At 38.9% G+C, this 21,757-nt stretch overlaps 1 protein-coding gene across 2 annotated transcripts in view; it reads left to right on the forward strand.

Annotated features, from left to right (window-relative positions):
* The window catches only part of furina (furin (paired basic amino acid cleaving enzyme) a), a 49,865-nt gene extending 29,201 nt beyond the window's left edge, over positions 1-20,664 (forward strand). For both annotated transcript variants that reach the window (XM_033986989.2, XM_033986997.2), the window contains exons 4-16: positions 137-232; positions 1,623-1,751; positions 1,885-1,961; positions 5,537-5,625; positions 7,651-7,823; positions 9,392-9,604; positions 10,722-10,822; positions 11,617-11,720; positions 12,006-12,123; positions 14,560-14,739; positions 14,825-14,949; positions 15,978-16,100; positions 16,835-20,664. In XM_033986989.2, coding sequence (XP_033842880.1) covers positions 137-232; positions 1,623-1,751; positions 1,885-1,961; positions 5,537-5,625; positions 7,651-7,823; positions 9,392-9,604; positions 10,722-10,822; positions 11,617-11,720; positions 12,006-12,123; positions 14,560-14,739; positions 14,825-14,949; positions 15,978-16,100; positions 16,835-17,445 — 2,139 coding nt within the window. In that variant the 3' untranslated portion in view covers positions 17,446-20,664. The remainder of the gene's footprint in view (positions 1-136; positions 233-1,622; positions 1,752-1,884; positions 1,962-5,536; positions 5,626-7,650; positions 7,824-9,391; positions 9,605-10,721; positions 10,823-11,616; positions 11,721-12,005; positions 12,124-14,559; positions 14,740-14,824; positions 14,950-15,977; positions 16,101-16,834) is intronic.
* Positions 20,665-21,757: the final 1,093 nt, after the last annotated feature.

Here is a 21,757-nt window from a genome sequence, read left to right on the forward strand (position 1 = left end):
AAAAGTGCCAGTTTTATCTTGCGAGATCTTGTCCCATCCCTAATGGCAATAGTGTTTTGTGACATATTTCTATCATTTTGAGATATGTAATTTGTCATCTCAACAACCCTAATCTATTTGTTTGATCTTTTTGCAGGTGTCTTGGGCAGAGCAACAAGTAGTCAAACGCAGGAGAAAAAGAGACCTCTACACAGACCCTACGGACCCAAAGTTTGTTGACCAGTGGTATTTGGTAAGTCATGACCCTGTCCAGGGCTGTGAACAGAAATCAGAATAATTCAGTACAGTCTTGTAAATGTCCTTTGAGCCTGAGGAGATCTGAACTCAAGGAAGGCTTTGTGTGTTAACCTGTACTTGCTTATACTGTTAACACAATTCCTGAAAAGTGCATTGATACAACAATAAAGAGATTGATGAACAGTCTTTCAAGTCAAAACACAGGCAATTCATGAGTGAAAACTTTACTTGCTAGGTAGTGGCACAGTAACAAACTGTGAAAGTTTAGGAGGAGTGCTTGAAGTGCTCTCGTTTTCAGATGATTGATACCACGTTTGACTTAAAGGAAATCCACTGATACACACGGCCTGTTAAGAGTAGCAGTAACAACCCCTGAGATTGTTCCAGTTTCTCCACTCGCTTCCTTCAATTACCGAGAGGGTGCTTGAGGCGGGAGGAGATCACGCTGATGCAAAACAGACTTGCATCACTGGCTGTTCAGAATGGCAGCTTCCTTTCCCCTGGTGGCTCAGAGTCGTTAGTGGCATCAAAAGCCCATAGATAAAAGCAGACACAGTGCATGCCAATGTAATGAGAAGACTTCAGAGATATGGTTCAACCTAAACCTCCTTTATGTCAAATAGACTTTTTAAGCTCACATCCTTTTATAATAAATAATATCCACTTAACGGGGAGAAAGGGTAAACTGTTCTGTTACCATAAATGCAACTTATCTCTAATCAGTGTTTTCTTTGTACTGACCAACACCCCAAAAGAATACATTCCCTTTACATATTATCATTATGAAATGCCGTGGTATTTCAAAAAGGCATAATATATGATCACTGAAAATTGCAGTATCTGTATTTTACGCAAAGGGTATGGCTGTTTCCAAGATCAAAGATTTTTTTAATTTTTAACTCAACTGACCTTATAAATGTTAATTAAAGTTTAATAATAACATCTGTTTTCCGTTAGTGGCTGAATCACAAGAATTTTGACTATCCTCTGTAACATGAATTTTTTTAATAGAAAAGTTGCACCAATGAAGGTTTTCTCATCGTTATAATGTATCTGTGTCTCATTAAGAGTGAACCTGACTGACCGCAGGGTGGGGTGGGTGTTTGTGATGGACACATGCTTATAGCCCACATCTGGTGTTGACATGAAGATTTTAATACACTGATAAATACCTTTCAGCGCATTTTTGAGACATTTTAGTATGTTCAAATGGACAATGATTTTTTTGATTCCTTGCTTTATTTCCTTTGAAGAGCACAAACTAATTACTGTAGAGACTCTCAGACTTAAGACTTTGTCGAAAGATAACAGGACGTGTTCATAACTCAAGAGTCATAATTATAATCATGTTCGTTAAGTTATGTGCAATCTGCATCCCTTTGCAGCACAATAGCAACCGTCGTGACCTGAATGCCACAGGAGCGTGGCAGCAGGGCTACACTGGTCGAGGAGTGGTTGTGTCTATCCTGGATGACGGTATAGAGAAGAACCACCCTGACTTAATGCAGAACTATGTAAGTGTAATTATGTTTTTGTTATGCTGACAAGACTTCTCATTGTTCATAATTTGTACCTATGGTGCTGATTATTTATAGGTCCATGTTTTATAATGTGGTATGTTAGTTTTGTTTTAAAATGTTTTTTCAGGATCCAGATGCCAGTTATGATGTGAATGATGCTGATCCAGACCCACAACCTCGTTACACGCAGCTCAACGACAACAGGTAAAATAATGTTCGAATCTAATGTCTCTTTTTTTTTTTTTTTTTTTTTTTTTTTTTTTTTACAGCTCCACATTTTATTGTCTTACTGATGTGAGACAACCTACATATGTTTGTGTTTGCCAACTGTGGGGGCATATCACAAAGGAGCTCTACTTGCTCATTAAAATACCAGTGTTTCTGGAGACACACACTCATGATTAATAGTGTTATTTCAAAGGTTTTCTACATAACTTCCCAGTCTTTAATATATATATTACTTCGTTATGTTTTTGTTGTAATCCATATATGTTTTGTCCTGTGCAGAAACTAATTAATCTTCATCTCCATTTTTGCTCTTTACTGTCCAGTTAAGCCTATGGGCAAAAATACAACAGAAAATCATAGTTTTTTAAATATTTTATACTGATACCTGGGTATTTTATGAAAGTATGTAATTTACCGTGTTCAATTTAATTCACATTCTCCATTTGTGCATGTTTAAACTCCTAAGTCTTTTCATGGTGGCCCCATGCCCAGCGAAGACACTGGGTAATAATAGCTGCAGGATTTTGGTGGTACATTTTCAGTGGCCTTGCTCACCTCAGCTCTTATCTCCACCTCCCAGCTCTCTGTGGTGGAGGAAAGTACGAGTGTGTGTCCCGTGCTACAGTGGGCTGGACAGATGCATGAGTAAACAACCTGTAGGCGGCCATGAATCGGCTCAAGACTGGAGTGTCTGTTCCCTCCTTAAAGCCAAAGTCTGTTCCCTCCATAAAGATGTCTTTCTTTTCTCTGGAACGAGCAGCAGCGAGGATGGCTCTGTAGCAATGTGTTCATTCACCTTCATGTTTGTGTAAGATGTGATCTACAGACATCCAACAAGAACCATTTCCAAATACAACATGGCATTGCCTGGCAACCCCTGGCACCACACCTTTCTGGATGTCATTGCCAAATGCTTGAATGCAACAGTAGCCCTCTCAATACGCTATGGATTTACACATCCCGTACTTCATTGCGAAATATGACCTTGCATCAGTTTTTTTTGTCTTCTTCTTTCTCAATTCATTGCTACTTGAGGATGCCAAGAAATTGGTATGAAAGCATTTAAACCTATTTTCACATAGCCATCATATCCAGTGCTGAATTGGACTCGATAAACACAACTGTTGAGAAATTAAATACTTTCCCATCTTTGCTCTGTCTACAGATGCTCCCTGAATCTCTGTGGATGACAATGGCATATCTTTTGAAAGTTTCCAGTAGGAGGCAGTTTAGATTTAGCACAGTGATAATGGCTCTGCCAGCTGTGGGTATGAATACTGAACATGCTTCTGGCCTTAGCGCTGCAGTCAGCCTTCGCTGCTTTAACTGGAGTTAGACTCAGCGCCTCCAGAACGCTGTGGGGCTCTCCCTGGCAGCAGTTTGAACTAAAATATACTCCATTTATTCTTTATTTCACATAACGTTTGTTATTTCCATTATGTGCTCTAAGATCCCAGAGTTATTTAGTGTATGTTTTGTGTATGGTATTTCTAACAAAAATGATGACTGGGACTTGTGCCGAGTGCCAGCGCTGTATATGATTGGCGCAGAAGTCTCTCCATCTGTCAGTTTGTGTAATATTACTATCTTGGATGACACCTGTGATAAGTTACTGTCTGCTTTCCTTTAGTTTTGTTTTGACTGATGAAGCATTTATCATATTTAAGTGTCCATGCCTATGCATGAATATGCTCATGAAAACACTTCTGATAATTGGGAAAGACATAAAGGAGTGACTCTGTCACAACCTGTGACAAATCCATTGCATTTGCATACAAATCATCTGTTTATTGCAGGCATCTGTTTAACATAAAATGAGCTATAACAAGGCCTCCATGTTACGCCTCTGTCTGAAGGAAGCTGCCTTTGTTTCAGGCAGATGTTACAGCTGTAATCATTATTCTGTGGGTGACTTGTTAACAACTGATTGAACAGTACTCTGTGTGAACAGCTCTCTGAACAATCACTGATTTATTTCACTGCAAAAGTTCACGTGGTAATAATCGCCTTACTGTTTGTAGCCTTTTGGTTTTAACTTGTGACCCTTTGCCTTAAGGCCAGAACACGAGCATGTGATGCCTATAGACTGGTCATATGTGTGAGTATAAAAATAAAAATTCAGGCCAGAAGTCATTTTTTAAATCCTTTAAATGTTTTTCTTATTATTGGACCAATGGGGCTCCTTTAGGCCACTAGTTATTTTTGATCCGTTTATGTAAAATGCTGATGAGTAATAAAAGAATAAGGCAGTAACCAGTGACTGTCAGTATTTAGGTCAACATCTTAATTCATGAGTCAGTCTTACTAGTGTTTTGAACACTGGATGAAAGCTGAGAATGTTTTTATCACTCACAAGTGTCACTACCAAATACCAGATTATGTGCAGTGTATAAGTGCATTTTTCAGCTCTGCCACAACATTTGTATTCCTCAGTCAGTCTGCCATGTTAGTGACTGTAATGAATGTGTCAAGTAGAGATTTGAAAATGGATGCGGTGAGCTGTTGAGGCGTTTGTCTGTGCACGCCCTGCATCCCATCTCAGACACCTGAACCCTTATCGCCTCCTGAATCAAAAACATGGAAACTTGGGACATTAGGCTGAAGCCAACACTTAAAGGAATGTAGAGATAAAACACTGTGGAAAATCCTCCAGATGACTGGTGTGGGATCATCTGATATCCTCTCATTTAACAATATGAATACACAAAAGCCATGCTTTAATGATAGGACAGTATTGACTTTCCCATGGCTATAACTTTAAGTAGAGTTATAAAACATTTAATGAGAATAAAACTAATTCTGATGTATGAGCTAGAGGATTGATTGTTATAAATATGGATTTAACAATGTGCATAAATATTGTATTTTACTGGTATTTATTTATTTTGGTTTCTTGTCCAAAATTCCTTACTGGAAGCTATTGTAAATGTTTCCAATAGACTGTCCATGCAGACTGTTACATCTAGCATTTCTGTGTAGGAAAGGCTGTGGTCCAGAGGGGATTGTGTCGTGCATTGAATGGTATCCATCCGGCAGACCACAGCAATGCACCTGACTTGAATGCGATGATCAACCTGCCTCATGATTTCCAGCTTGGTGCGCCTAGAGCTACATCTTACTTCCAGGGTGGAGTTAATCAAAGAGCCTTTGTGAAAAAAAAAAACAGAAAACAAAGCCATTTCACTCCCCTGTGGTAGTGTGCATCTTTTCCCTTTTCTTGACTTTGTTAAGGTGCTTTAGAGTTACTTATTTTACCAGGTCATGGGTTGATATACTGTGGTCTTCTCTCATTGACTTGCTGTTTTCTTTGGACAAATGGGACTTGAGATTTGTTTAACAGAATCAAAGCCAAGAAGCTGTCCGGCCGAGTTTGTTTTGCCTCCTTCAGCAGACTGACCCCAAGAACACACTAGCTCCATTTTATTATGGTCATACACATCTCTATACAAGGACATGGTCAGGGAGGGCAGAGTGTAAAAATGCTGTATCAATATCATGTTGATCTTTCAAACTGAGTTATTTCTCCAGCTTAATTTTCCCTTTCTCTGCAGACATGGAACGCGCTGTGCAGGTGAAGTGGCAGCAGTGGCCAACAACGAGATCTGTGGAGTTGGTGTGGCTTACAATGCAAAGATTGGAGGTATGTTTAAATAAGGGATATAAAATAATGATTGCACTGTGTGTTAATCAGATCTGTGGTTTTGACTGCTGATACAAAACTGCATTGTACCTCAAAGCTGGAGTTGTTTTCAGACCTTTTGTGGGAGCTGCACTTTTCCCGCATGGCTGAGAGTGATGTAAAAAACAATGTTTTTTTTTCAGTAGAACCAAAATAAATTACAACTTTTTTATGCTAATATGTGATAAACCTATGTACAATATTATACATATTTCTATGTAAGAAATGCAAAGTTAAGTATCCACACCTCCCTGTTGTCCTTATGTGTCCCATAAGCAGTTTTTCTATGTATGAAATCCTTTTGATATCATTATGCAATGTGTCACTCACCACCAGTGTTTTTACTTTGAGTGCCAAAAAGATCTTTATTCAATTAACCATGTCACCCTTATGAAATAAAGATTACAACAATCCAATAAAAAATTTAGTCGACTATAATGTTGTTTGTCATAAAATGCAAACACAACAAAGCTAGTTCATAAAGAGGACTGTGCTGATTTATGAACAGATGTAGCACAAGTGACAGAAGCAAAATGTTGTGAAATATTAATGTGGTTCCAAATGGGGTTTGTGCCCTGTTGGGCTGTCTTTGCCTCTGAAGCAAAAGTAGTCTTTGTAGTGCCCCCTCCTCTTGCTTGCCCTATTATTTTTCATTCTTTAGTTGTGTTATAAAGCAAACGTTACTGTAGTTTATAGTTATTAATCATTTGTTCACGCATGAACAAGTAAAAAACAATGATGTACATAAAGCTGTGCTTCTGGTGGCAATGCTGGTTATGTGTTTTGCTGACTCCATGATCAGGGCTCATATTGATGCTATGGTGGTCTTAGGCTTCTGCAGCATTTTTAGCCCCCAGTGTTTTCCCCTTTTATTTATACTACAGTAGGTCAGTGTATGAATGGTCTTTTGTGTTCTTTAAACTACTGTGGTACAATAGGTGGTAACAAAAGTGGTGCAGCTGTTAGTTTGAATCACATGTAAAGCTTAAAATGGCAGTGTTTTATCAGAGTAATCACTCTGCTGCCTTTTGTCAGTGTTACAGTATTTGGTCAGATAAGAGCCTGTTAAAGAAGTATATATGAGACATGTGTGTTTACTCTCTGGATTGCATCCTAGATCCTTTTTCTATTGATTTGTTCTGCTCACTAACACACAGTACAAGCACCTCATGCACTGGAGACAAAGTTGAACTGTATTACCGGGTCAGAGGAGGGATTGAACCAACAACCACTACAATAGTTCTTCCACTGAGCTGCATTTTGTTTTCCACACCACCACCATTGTTTATTTTGTTTTTTATCATAGATGCACCCTGCTGCCAGACACCTCAGATAAATGGTAGACGCTCTCAAAATCTCATGACTTTCCGGTAGAAGTGCATGCAACCATGGCAACATTAGCTGCACGGTGGCGTGTTGACGTTAACTTCAAAGCTCTGATGCTTGCTTACTTCACCAGAATACAGCAAGAGGCATTGCATCAAAGAGAATATTTTGTTCCACACTTGAAGATGCGATGCTGAGACAGATTAGTGTCAAGTAATCTGTATGCTTCAAAACTGTTCTAAACCAACATGTCGTGCACTGTAAACATGTTCAGTATTGTTCTGCCTTTTTCTGACATATATGCAATTTATTCTTCTGCTAAAATGTATATACACCAGTTGGGATTTAAACTCTATTGATAGGTGATGCAGAGTGCACAGAATATCTTTGTCCTTGATATGTTAATTAGTGGGATATTTTAGGAAGCAAGTGAACATTTTGTCCCCAAAGTCAAATTAGGCCAGGGCCAAGGGTTGTTCCAAAGCTTTTGCAGGTGAAATAAAAGGATGCTTCTTTTATTATGTACAATATACCAGGTGGTGATTATGTTACACCTCAACTACTTGTGGTTTCATGTTTTTTTGCTCCTCAGCGTATAAAGTTATTCAATTTCAGTGGTGCCACATCCCCTACTAATGTTCTTTTTCTAACGGGTACCAGGTGTGCGCATGTTGGACGGGGAGGTGACCGACATGGTTGAAGCCCAGTCTCTCAGCCTAAACCCACAGCACATTGACATCTACAGTGCCAGCTGGGGTCCAGAGGATGATGGCAAAACCGTGGATGGTCCTGCCAAAATGGCCAAAGAAGCTTTCCTGCATGGAGTTAAAGAGGTACGTGTGCGCAAAATACAATCATCCCCTGCGTTTTATGTGGCTCATCCAGTGGTTAGCTTTGCTATTAGACTAGTCAAGCATGAGGGGACATGGGCTAGCTGGTACAAAGGCAATTGTGAATTTAGTGGAGAATAAGCACAACTTCCTACCATCTCAGCTAAAAATAATAACTTAAAGCTAGCATAGAAATAGCGTGTTTTCTATACATTTAGATATGATTAAGAATTCTGTTAAAAGTTCACATTTTTAACACATTCTATGAACTTGTGGAAAGGTGTAGTCAGTCAACCTGGGCACTGCATCTTTACTAAACAAAGTGCTTCTGTCTGTTTGTTTTGTCCTTGGTCCATCACTGAAGTTGATACATTTATTTCACCACAGAAAGTAATGTTATTATTATTAAAGGCCTTTTAGTGAATAGCATATTAAGTGAATCTTTAGTGAAGAGCAATTTTGATAGCCCATTAAGTACTGTTACTGAAAAAATGAATAAATGTTTATTGAACGAGCTCTTCTAACAACATGAATATTTACCAATAAAGCCATGCCGTTAGTCAGTAACTTTTGCTCTTGACAGCTGCACTTACCATAATGTATTCTGCTCATTGGGATTGTGTCGGGTAGTTGGCTGATTAATAGGCATCTTGTTCACAGGCCTGGCAAAAGGACTAACATAGACCCTGTTACAGAGTAACCGCATTCAAGGCATGTGCCATAAAGTTGATTGGAAGCTCCCAGACTGACTTGGAAGATAATTGCCACAGTGACAACGGTGTCAGATGGTGGTGTGGGTGGTGCATAGCCGGATTTGATCAATACAGAGAGGCTCAATACAATATAAAGCAGCTCGTAGTTGAAAATGATTGTACTTCAAAGTCTGAAAGGTTGGCTGATTTATTACAATGAGCTGTTGTCATTGCTGTCACCCACTATTTAGTTCTTTCTAATTCACAGCGACCACCCTGTTCTCCGCGATATATGGGCGAGAACTGAATTAAATGTGCTCTCCTATCCATGGGTTTCAGAATGACAAAAAGTTGGCACCGTCCATTGCCTTAGAAATTAACTAGGTATGGGACAAGACACAATACCCACAATATAAGACACAATCTTGTGTCTGAGAACAAGACACATGACAAAATGTGCCATCCTATTGATAATTTTGGCCTCTCATTTTTTATTATGCTTTTTTATGTAATTGTTGTTATTGTAGCACTGCTTCTGGAACGATCAGCGCTTTTACCTTTTTACAAATGTAAAACTGGAAAGAAATCTCACTTGATAATTTTTGCCATATGTGCACAATCTTGTGGCAATTTTTACTTTTGAGATCTTGTCTCATAAAGTCTTATTCTTAAAATAAACAATTCAAAATATTATATACATATTTTGTATGGTCAAGAGTCCTCAAAACAGGAAGCTAAACTACATCAATAACATTTTTTTTTTTTATAATGAGCCTCAGTGAGAAACCAAACTATTATTTCACTGCTTCAAATCTGGGCTTGTATTAAAACAGTTCTGCCACTATTTGAGCTTGTCTAAATGTACTGGCTGTTCCCCAGGGCCGCGGAGGATTGGGCTCTATATTTGTGTGGGCCTCTGGAAATGGTGGCCGGGAGAAGGACAGCTGTAACTGTGATGGCTACACGAACAGCATCTACACCCTGTCCATCAGTAGCTCCACTCAAAACGGCAATGTGCCCTGGTACAGCGAGGCCTGCTCCTCCACACTTGCTACCACCTACAGTTCGGGAAACCTCAACGAGAAACAAATAGTGAGTGCACGTTTCCTACCATTTCAATACCGCACAAAACAAGAGAAACAGTTGGCTTCCAATGTACACTACTTATATTCTGTCTGTAAACCCACAAATACTTTCTACAGTAAAATATATTATCTTTGTAGGGGGGGCAAGGGGGTAAACTCTCATAGCTACTTTTACTTCTGAGCATTGTATGGTATTTTCAATTTTGTATAGAATTGTTTTACTTTTTTCTACGAACAGCTCAAATGAATTACTATCTAATAATGTATACACACAGTAATGCTTATGTAAAATTACCTAAGTAAACTCATTTATGTTTGGTGCGATTAGTTTACTATTGTATTTTACTTCATTATGTGTTTATCTTATCATGACATTGCAATTACTAATGTTTTATGCCGTAAATTGGGTTGACAATATAAAAATATATTTGCTGCACTTACTCACCAGCATTCTTATTATTATTCTTTACTCTTCCTTTTCTCCATTTGTCAGCCGTGGGTCATTGAAAATTACAGTGAATGCTCAAACCTCATCTGTTGCTACTTAGCATTCCTGTCACAGATACAATAAGTCATATTAGAGCAATACTCACACTTTTCCAATCTGCACCATTTCGGCCAGCAGTCGACTGAGTGGACAGACAGCTTATGACATCTCCCTGACATGTAGGCACTCCCATAATGCTCTAGTGCTGTACTCATTTAATTGTACTGTCACTCATGGGCCACTGAATGAGGAGATTGAATGGTGGAGTGTGGGTGGGACCCCGGGGGTTATGTACCGGAACGTATATTAATGTCTGCGAAGGATTTTATTACCTTCCTCGTATAATTTAGAGAGTGAGATATTAGCAGCCCTTAATGTATATTTGAGCCAACTTAAGTATTAAAGCCAGCGCCGTAAGAGAAGTCAATATGCATACTCTAGGACGTTAATGTGCCTGTTCTGAAGCGTTTACAATGCCAAGTGCTTATGTTTGGTGTTAAGAGAGAAGGTTTGTTGGTCTGACTGTTGTTCCTTTTATTTTTTCACATTTGTAGTTAAGTCAGTGACACCTAAAAATCATCATGTGCATTTCTAGTTTTAATGACGAGGAGACATTTCATCTAAAAATCTTTTTTAGGTAACTACAGACCTCAAATCCAAGTGCACAGACACCCACACAGGGACCTCCGCCTCTGCCCCACTTGCTGCTGGGATCATCGCTCTAGCACTAGAGGCTAAGTAGGTCCTTATCACTGCTCTTTCTGTCAGGACTCAGTTTCAAATATATTAATGTTGTTAGTATTGTTCTTTGTTACCTGTTATTCCCAATACACTACGAATGAATAGCCATTTCAAAGGGAGACAAAAGCTTAAACGTCCACAAACACAGACCATTTCATCGTGTGTAATCTGCCTTTTATCAACAAATCTTTTTGAAGTCTGATTTTTTTAATCCTTGTTTCCTTTTATAACTGTTAGTGCTAATTTATTTACCCATTGATTAATTCAGTTTTACAAATAACTTCTTAACCCCACCGGCACTTTTCTGCTATTCATTTATAAACAACTCAATTTGATGTGGGCTCTAATCACTCTTATCCAGCCATGCAGCACTAATGTAGGGACATCCCAACTGTTTGGGACCAAGTAATTAGTCAAACACAGCGAGCTGCTGTAGAGGCATCGCAATTAACAGATTTGGTGTTGATATATTTTTTTATCCAAAATCTATCTGATGAATGATGGGCTTAGATTAGATAAGAGATTAAACAGATGTCCTTTTGAAATAAAAACTTCCGCTGACCTACTGTAACTTTCATCCCAGTTATGTGCATTAGAGCGGACTGGATAATCACTTGACCTTACTTCAAACACTGACTGACTGTAGTATGTGACTGTATTCTCTATTTGAGCAGTTGTAGTGCGCACACAGTTATTGTGAGGTTTGCATTTGATCTTGTGAACGATAAAACTTGTGTTGACGCCACTTCAGAAAGTGCGTCAAGGTTTTTGACTTGTTTGCTCTGCTCTAGTAAAAACCTGACCTGGAGGGACATGCAACATCTGGTCGTGCAAACTTCTCAGCCGGCGCACCTGCTCGCCAGCGACTGGAGAAGCAATGGAGTCGGTCGTAAAGGTACAAGTCATCTCTGTAGGAGTTGTTTATATCAAAGGGAAATCTGTATGTGTCATGCACCTGTCATACAGATTGTTATTAGAAAAGGTTTTGATGATAAAGATGTAATATAATATGCCTTACGTTTCAAATAATCATGGTTGAAATTAACTGAAATGAGTAAATATGGATACTTTTTCATTGCACTAGTGAATTTTTGTTGGTAGCAGATGAGTTGTAGCCCTTTCTGGTTCTGTTGAAAGGAATATTTGAATTTCACTGTGGCTCTTTCCCTGTTTCCTGCAGTCAGTCATTCGTATGGATATGGTCTGTTGAATGCCGGGGCCATCGTAGCGATGGCAAAGACATGGACTAATGTGGGGCCTCAGAGGAAATGTGTGTTCACCGTCCTTGCAGAACCCAGGTTAGTGTGCAGAATGAATTAAAGAAGGAAAAGTCCATTGTAAAATTAATGCTTCTTATTCTGAACCAATGCATCTGTTAATCACCCATGAAGATAAAATCTTTGAAAAGCATATTGTGAAAGTAATATTGTGACAAAATCAGTCCAGTATGTACACTCCGCATCACTTTGCTATGATGCTTCATGATGAGACGTGATTGGCTGTGAATTGGTGGTCCACCCTGAATGAGAATATTAGGAAATTCAACTCCGCTCTCACAAAATCATTTGGTACATCTCAACTTCCTCCCGACTTTAATTTAAGTAAAATCAGTTTTCTTTTTTGATTTTTTTTTTACCCACTATCATTTGTGCTATTCTGCCAAAAAACATTTGGTCTCTTTTTTGAATAAATCAACATCTCAAAGAGAAGTTCCATCTCTTTCCCTCTGATTGTCTTGTACAGCTGCAGTCTGATTCTTGTGCGCGACTTGTCATGCTCCACTGCAGTGATGTATGGTCCCCATCTTTCTTTGGCAGTAGATATTGTACATGTGCATAGCATTTTCAATTTAGGAAGAATGATTGTTATAAACAGAGAAATAACAGTTTGTCAATTCAAGGCTCTATATTTCCCCCTGTCACTTTTATTTTTGAGTTTTGAGCTGAAAGGAGTTTGACATCTCCTCTTCATTATGCAGTCTGTCACTTCCCTCTTGGAGCCCGTGTCTCTTTCAGCCCAGCGCAGAGATGCTCAGAGCAGATGGTTCAGACCTCTGGGAGTAGCAGTCAGGCAGGTTATTCAATTTACATTTTAGGTCTTTAGCCAACTCACTTATCCAGTGTGACGAGAAATAAATAAGCAGCTCTTCTTTCAACTGCAAATCACAGTTGGCATATTCACTTAACAAATGTCTGACTGTCAAAGGTTTACATTTTGTTTTCACTTGGACATTTTAGAAAGCATTTACAAAATAATAATTCCACTAAAATCGTGTGGTACTAAAACAAGGAATTGATTATTATGAAGTCACAGTTAAGAATATGATCAAGAAACTAAAAGTAAAACCAGATTTTTTTATTCAGTTTTTATTCATGCCTTTTACTTCCTTACTACAGTACTATTATTTTGTTACATATTGAACTTCATTTCCTATATGGCATTGAGGGTTTTCTGTCTTATTCATAGACAATTATATGTTTATATTTGTCTACAATCCATTGTTGCATAATGGATACACAGAATGGGCTGCTATTGTACAAGGACACACAGAATGAACTACTGCTTTCTTTGTTGAATGCCCTCCTCCCTTTCCTGTTATTCCCCACATTGTCCATCTCTTTTAACACTTTTGTCTTCATTGTTTTAAAAAAGTTGACAATTATAAAGTGAAACACAAGCAAATAATAGACACACCTTAGCTACTATGCTAATTTTAGTCTTTCTAAATCACTCCTACAGTTTTGTCTTTCTCAGTGCTTTGGTGATTCATTGGCATTGATAAATCATTCTTTGAGGCATCGTGTGCCCAATTCCATTTTCACCTTCTATCCATGGGTTTCAGAATGGGGATGTATTAGGACCCTTGCCATAGCAATTAACATTTTACTATATTTTTAATGGTGAAAAGTCCCCAAAATGTTCCCTACTACAAGAAGCTGAAACACATGAATATGGGCTCCTATTATAAATCTAAACATGCAAATGGAGAAGCATTTCCACTCATTTTCATCATAATGTGTGTTTGTACTAACATGCTCAGTCTAAATTGGGCTTTTGTTTACAGAGAAGGACAACTAGATAATTTACTTTTTAAATGGATCATGAAATATTTATTTCTACCCGGAGAGACGGCACAACGATGATATTAAGTCTTGTCTATAATTTGGGCGCCTCACTGTCGCTAAACCCCTCGCTTTCCTCCAACTCTGAATTGTTGTGGTTGTATGTAATCTCCTAAGCCTATTTGAAATGGGGTGTAGAAAATAGATGGGCGCTTTTTGTTTGTGGAGGACAAGTGTGCTCCAGGTTTGGCACTAATCCTTCAGGGCTGCAGACTCTAGTCCCTTTACCTTTTTGGATACAGGAGAATGGCAAAATGTCACTCCACAGTTGTCTGAAACCTGTGTTGTTTTATTCTGTGCTTATGAATTCACTAATGATTTCAGGCATGGTAAAAGGCAAAGTCAAATCTGTCAACTGGACAAAATGTTGTAGGAGTGAAGACATTTTGCTTTTCAACGTTTTTGAACTGAAAAAACGGCTGAGCAGTGAAACGTCTTCACTCCTACAACGATTTGTCCAGTTGACAGATTTAACTTTGGCTTTTACTATGGATCAGACCTGGATGACTGAGGGATTACACAGACATTTCAGGCATGGCTCATTCCCCAACACAGACATCAATAATCTGCTCTCTCATCATCATACACTACTTTATTCTGTTTGCTTGACAGGAACATTGGAGGTCATTTATCGATAAACAAGAGTGTGGATGCATGCTTCGGTTCAGACGCTCATGTAAAGTCCCTCGAGCATGTTCAGGCTCGGCTCACTTTGTCCTACAACAGAAGGGGAAACCTTGCTATTCACCTCATCAGTCCCGCTGGTACCCGCTCCACCCTCCTCCATCCAAGGTATAACTGTCTGCTGTTACACTAACCAATCAACTAAAGAACAACAATGCGAAATAATTGAGATTGATGATGTTTGGTGTTGCAGACCTCATGACTACTCTTCAGAGGGCTTCAACGACTGGGCTTTCATGACCACGCACTCCTGGGATGAAGACCCCACGGGCGTGTGGACTCTCGAAATAGAAAATGTTGCAGGGGCGAGTGATTACGGTAAAGCATAAATTAACTTGTACATAACTGATACCTGCAAGAAGATACATTTATATCTGTTTTATTAAATGTAATGTTGCTTCATGATGGGCACCTATGACAAATGATTAGCTAAATTACTGAACTTGAGCACACAGATGGCCTGTTAATATGGCATGGGTCTAAAACTAAAAAGGCAAAAGAAAGATGTAGCCTTCTATTGTTATTGAGATTATATGTATGTTTATTGATCTTGTCATACCAGGAAAATCTAGTTCTTAACTTGTAAGTATCCCGTTTAGAATTAACACTAAATCTTGAATTTGAGCCATAAAAAGTTATTTGCAATGTAATTTTCTCAAAGTGTTACACCACAGCACCATTATTAAGTCAAATCTAATGAAAACTCAGCTGGAAGCATACACCTGCATTTGAATTAACAACTTTTGAAACCATGTAAATTATGAACATCACTGTGCAAACTTGTGCCTATGGTGGAGGCACTTCACCTGCTTGGCCACTAGAGTCAATGTGCTCTGTGTTTGTGAGTGAGTGCTGGACAACAGATGAATATAAACACCGATACACAATCTGATGTGGTTACATACATGCCCCTTGTTTAGTAATTAACCTGATCAAATAAACAAACATTTTGACACATACATTTGGCGATAGTACATATTTATGACAAAAATCAAAATTCCATCCTCTTCCATTTCATTATTAAACAATAGGATCATGTTCTTCAGGACAGAAAAGAATAGGATGAACCTCAGACAGCATATCAGGTAACAGTCACCTGTTACCATGTGAGAGTATAGAGTAGCACAAAAACGCATTTAAAAATGTTTACTCTCTGAAAAACAGGAAATTAACATTTGACTAGTTCCTCATTTGTGCAGAAAACAGTTAAAATTTTGAGTGACTTAGGACCTGTGCACTTTTTCTGTTAATCTTAAGAAACACTCCAACATGTCTAAAGGCATTGCTCTGTGCCTTTAGACTCCCTTTGTAAAACTCAATATTAAAATTGTGCCCGTTTTATTCAGGTACCCTGACACAGTTCATCTTGGTGCTGTATGGCACTGGCTCACCCTCCGATACCACTACGGAGAAGCCTCAGCCTGGAAGTGGCAGCTGTAAGACATTGGACCTGAGGCAGATCTGCATCGGTAAGAGCCATCTCCTGCAGCCGCTAAAATTAGTAAAGTTACTGCCTCAGCCGCAGCGAGGGGCATAATCAGCACTGAGTCATTCTGTCAGGTGAGAGGATCCTCTGCTGCAGTTTGCCCTCTGCCTTCTTGAGCGACATGCTCTGGTTTATTTTATTTTTAAAACATTTATGACATCACTCACATTCAGTTCTGAATACACTTCTGTGTTTGTCAGATTTATATTGGTTTCTAAATAATTCAATTGAAGGTAAAGTCTGAAGGTATTTAGGACTGTCTACTTTTCACTGTTACAGAGGAAGTCTGACCCCTACAGGCTGCCTCTTGTATTTGCCTTTTAAACAGATCCACTCGTGATCAGGTTTTATGCTTTTTAATCAACTGGAAATGTCTCTGCATTCATATTTGTGGGATTTCAGTTGGTTTTAATCATCAACTTCGTAATAATTTCTGTTTCATTATTTATACTCTCTATAAGATATTTTAATTTGCATTATCCAAATAGTTTGAGTAACGCAGAAAAATGTATAGATCCTGATTAATGCTAATGATTGATTAATTAATTAATTAATTTCCTGGTACTTCATTGGTTTAAAGTGACGCATTTAAAAGCAAATGGGTTCATACAGAAGTTCTTGGGCATATTTGTCTGACCTTGAATCTATTTTTTTCTGAAAGATGTCCAGTGGGTAAGTTGTGCTTCCAGCTTAAACTCTGGGCTTTGTGTGTTACAGAGTGCAATGCAGGCTACTACCTCCATAAGCAGAGCTGTGTGAAAAGGTGTCCTGCAGGCCACGCCGTGGGCTCCCAGCCTCTAAACTACACAGTGGGAAACTTTGTGGAGCCTGCATCGGTGCAGGCCTGTCTGCCCTGTCCTCAGCCGTGCGTCACCTGCAGCAGCCTCAGCCCAGACGCATGCACGTCCTGTCCACCACACAGTTATCTAGAGAACAACCCAGGCACCTGCCTGCACCTCAACCAGATCCTGAGAGAGACCCCTGGAAGCTTCATGGTGGATGGCCAGGGGGAGCGCCACCTGGAGATGGAGATGGGCTCTCGTCTGCCCATCACCATTGCGGTGCTCAGCTGCGTGGCCATTATTGCCACTTTCGCTGGGGTCTTTCTGCTGTTGCAAATCCGCTCTGGCGCTCTCCTCAAACTGCCTTCCTTGGAGGCCGGCTCTCGACTTGGGGCAAACTTCAGCCTGGGGGGTAACAGAGTGGTCTCATATAGGGGCATCCCAACTGTGTGGGGAGATGACGGGGTAAATACAGACTCAGACAATGAAGAGTTTGACGTCCAAAATGAGAGGACTGCCTTTATCAAAACACAAAGTGCCCTTTAAATTCCCTCATGCTTTTAAACCCTGGGCCCCATGTGTCAGATAAGTTTAGGCTTTGATGCAGTCTCCTCACAGCTGTCTCTGTTTGATTTTTATCCCTCCTCCTCCGGTCTTCTGTCTCGGCAGACTTCACGAGCCCACTTGTTTCCTCTGTCTCTGAGCGGTGGATGTGGCCGTTCAGTCTCTCCACACTCGGGCGACTTTCTATTAAAGGGGCTCTCTCCTCTGGCCCTTGATTACTAACAGTCTGTCTGTCCAGCTTCACCCTCCTTTGTTACTTCAAACAAATGATGATTGTTTGCTGCTCCCAGTCTCAGTGCAGTAGCCAGACGAGATTGCTGTAAATGTGTCAAAATGAGTGTGCAACTCTAGCGTAAAACAGTATTTTCACATCTGGTAGGTCACCTCAGTTTCACATAATGTTTGATAAAATCTCAGATGCTGTTTAGCAGAACTCTGCTCTCTGTTTTGAGAGCAGAATTTCTCTTGAGTGAATTCTATAGTCATTGTAAGTGCTTGAGAAGTATGACACACATATTGGCAAACGTAATGGATTGTAATCATAAAGCAACAAGACAGTCTGTCTGAGAGCTTTCTGTCCTCTGTTCTCATTCTCAGATGTTAATTGCTTTTGTGCACAGAAAAAAACCTGGTTACTTTTTAATCCATATTATTCAAGGTGTATTGGGGGTGGATTTAGCTCTTCTATTGTACAAACATGAAATACCCATCTCGGCTCTAGCAGAACAAACTGAGTCACACCATCATTGCGTCCCAAACCATTAGGGATTCAGAGTCCTTCCAACATGAGATTCAATCGACAAATGTTGCATTTGTCGGTGTTCCTGTATTAAGAACTGACTCAAGCTTCTGCTTCTCTGTGCTTTCCTCCTGTCATATCCCCACCTCATATTCAAATATTTATTATTTAAAAATTGGTTCACCCAAGCACCACCTCATCAGCATTTTGACACCTCACGTCTTCAATTTAAATTTCAGATCCTCTTCACATGCCAATTAATTATGCTCACAATGCTGCTGCTATGACTATTTATTCAAATAGATCATACCTTTTGGAAATTTTACTTTTTAACACATTTTTCTTTTTGTGTAGTTTTGATCTAAAATATGCATCACACGATTTCATCCAGTATAGCCTTTCAGAAAGGTCTGATTTCTCGCCTTTTATGTTTTTTTCATTTTCACTACCGGAATGGTGTAGCTTTCTGAGAGAGGTTGTCATGGTGATGATGTGCTTACTAAAAAGCAGCTGCTCATCCTTTTATCTACCTCTCATGTAATTATTCAGCAAAGTTTAATATGCAGTTTTTAAAAAGAGATTAGGGCCATATTTTACACAAATCAAATATACAATAGGTTGCATGGTCACGTACACAAACTAGTATCCTGTATTCTGCTGTTGTGACCTCTAGGGCATTGATTCTTAACCACAGAGCCAGGGCCCAAAGTAGGGCTGCAAGCACCATCAGAACGCAGTCAGAAATATATAATGCACATAATATGAGAATGGACCGTTTATACAGAAAGTTGGGGTCAAAAAGTATAAGAACCCCTGCACTAGGGGTTTTAATTTGGAGTTATACAATTGTCTTGGCTTTGGGCAGCAAACATTACATGTCACCTTTTGTTTGTCCTCGCATCATGCAAGCAGCATAATCAATCTTGTTCTTAATTTTCTCAGACAATCAAACCCATTACTTTGTAGTTTTTAGTTTGGATGATGACGGGCGCAGTCTTGTGGTGGGAAGCGTTTAGTGCTCATGATTTTCTTAATATGCAGAGACGGATGTGATTTAAATTACAAAGTGCGTTCACAGGTTATCTAGTAAAAAACATTGCAAGATAATAAGTAAAGCGTCTTTCAAATTCCTTTTCCTAACAGAAACCAGATAATTTTTAACACTGCTTCTAGCCAGGAAACGTAATTAATCTCTGATGACCTGTGCAGGTGTAGCATGTGTGGCTTACCTTTTTTCTTTTTTTTTTCCCCCAAGTTGCAAAAGCACCATTCAAAAACAGCTTTTTAGAAAGAACCTGTTTAGTGATGTCCTGGGGCTGTGTGTAGTAAGACATTAGTGCTGCTGCTTTTTAGGCAGTGATTAGCTCTGGTTAAAAGTGGTGCTAATTTAAAAATGTAATACCCGCAGAATCGTATCCAGCTTGCAGAGTAAACAACAGATAAGTTGGCCAATGCAGCCTCAAATTGCTTCCATAAATAACTTTGTATCCTTTCAAGTTTACTTTTTACCACCTATAATGTTGGACTTTGATCAGCTTTTTACAGTTACTCTGGACTCGACGATTCAGAGTTTTGTCTGCAGTTGGAATCTTCCTTTGAAATGTCAACAAGTATCTCTTCCAGAAAGAACAAATGAAAAACACTGGCTGTTCTTTCAAGAGTAATTCCTCATAGCAAGTTCATACAATTATTTAAATTTTCTGTAATTTGATGTTGCAATAACGTTAATATAAAGTGTTTAGTGCTTTCAGCTTGTCCCATAAGGAGGCAATATTGGTGAAGCCCTTGACTAAAAAAAGAACAAAACACTAAAATAGTTAAATAACTGCTAGAAAGTATTTTGATGTGTAAGTTAGACACACCTGTACAATCCATTCCTGCTGAAAGCATTGCTCTTTCATGTGAAGGATGCTGCCTTAGGATGTAGTGACTGAACAGGAGCAATATCTTTGGCCTAACCAAAGACAATCACATTATTGCTGTGTAGTTTTGAGACACTTTGAGCTTCTTTTGCTGATTGTATCACTTTGATTTTGTCCCTGTCATTCCTGCCTTGATGGAGATCTGCAGAGACACCCCCTTGAGCATTTGTGGAGCGGGGCATGAATGTATGTCATTTACATCAACTAAAGGGCTGAATCTGATCACTGCACCCATGGGTGCACATTTTGAATATAAAACACTTTGGGGCAGGTCGTCTCGAGTGCAGCCCTGGACGACTCATTGGTTCTCCTGCTGGCCTACGGCTGCACACAGTACCTTACAGATGTGTGACCTATTAATGTACATGACAATGACTATCTTAAGTGAGACAAAACTCTAAAATAAGGCCTATTTTTGTACTATATGAATGGTGCAGTGTAATTTTCTTGTAATTTAAAGGTTTTTTCTCTTGTTTTCCTCTTTTATTTAATTGATGTCAATTATAGATTCTACTAAAATAAAGATCTATGCAAATTTCAGTGTGTTTCTCATTAAAAACAAAGTAACTTGTGTGTCAAAATTAGATTAGGAACAATGTAATATAGAAGTAAATTTTTCTGTTTCAATATTTCATCACCTTTGTGAAATATTTGGGGAAAATGAAAACTCCAAAATCATTTCTGTGAACAGTAAACAGACCAAAATTACCACACGACTGGGGACCCCCATGGCTAAAGTAAATGGATATTAATTTCAATCAGACAAATGTGTTGAATTAGGTTTAATATTGTTTGTTTGAATACTTTACAATGTGATACAACCTAATTTCACTGAAATATAATGTACAAATGTCAAGTTCATGCCTTTTGGCCACACTTTAGAAACCACTGTGTTGGCAAACCACATACGCCTGAGTAGGTGACTCGACTTTGAAATATAGTCAGGTTATTTTGTGTACCATCACCCAGCTTGGTTAGTTTGAATATCAAAATAAAATTCAAATGTATATAAAGCTGAAAGTAGTTTGCATATGCTTTATTAAAAAGACCCACACGCTTTTTTTCACTCACAGTCAGAAATCAGACTAAACTTTACCAAAATTATTTCTATTTGTTAAATGCCAGAATAATGAAAGAAGGATTTTTTATACAATGTTTCATTACTTTCCTCAAGAACCTGATTAATATTTGTTACCATTGCCTTTAAACTGAATGACTTGGGTCAAATGTTTTGGATAAATGTTTTGGACAAATGTTGGCAAGGATTTTGGCCTTTTCCTCCTGACAGAACTGGTGTAACTGAGCCAAGTTTGTAGGCCGCCTTGCTCGTACATGTCTTTTCAGATGTGCCCATACATTTTCAATAGGATTGAGATCAGGGCTTTGTTATCCTTAAGCCACTTTGAAACCAGTTTGACAGTATGCTTCAGGTCATTGTCCATTTGGGCTTTAACTTCCTTTTTGATGTCTTGAGATGTTGCTTCAGTATTTCCACATATATTTTGTGATGTGTTGTTGCCACCCCTTATTTCACACTTGGGATGGTGTTCTCAGGCTTGTAGGCTTCCCCCTTTTTCCTCCAAACGTAACAATGCTCATTATGGCCAAACAGTTACATTTCAGTTTTCTTGGA

Source organism: Periophthalmus magnuspinnatus, chromosome 3 (assembly GCF_009829125.3).
Source record: "Periophthalmus magnuspinnatus isolate fPerMag1 chromosome 3, fPerMag1.2.pri, whole genome shotgun sequence".
Classification (NCBI taxonomy): Eukaryota; Metazoa; Chordata; class Actinopteri; order Gobiiformes; family Gobiidae; genus Periophthalmus; species Periophthalmus magnuspinnatus.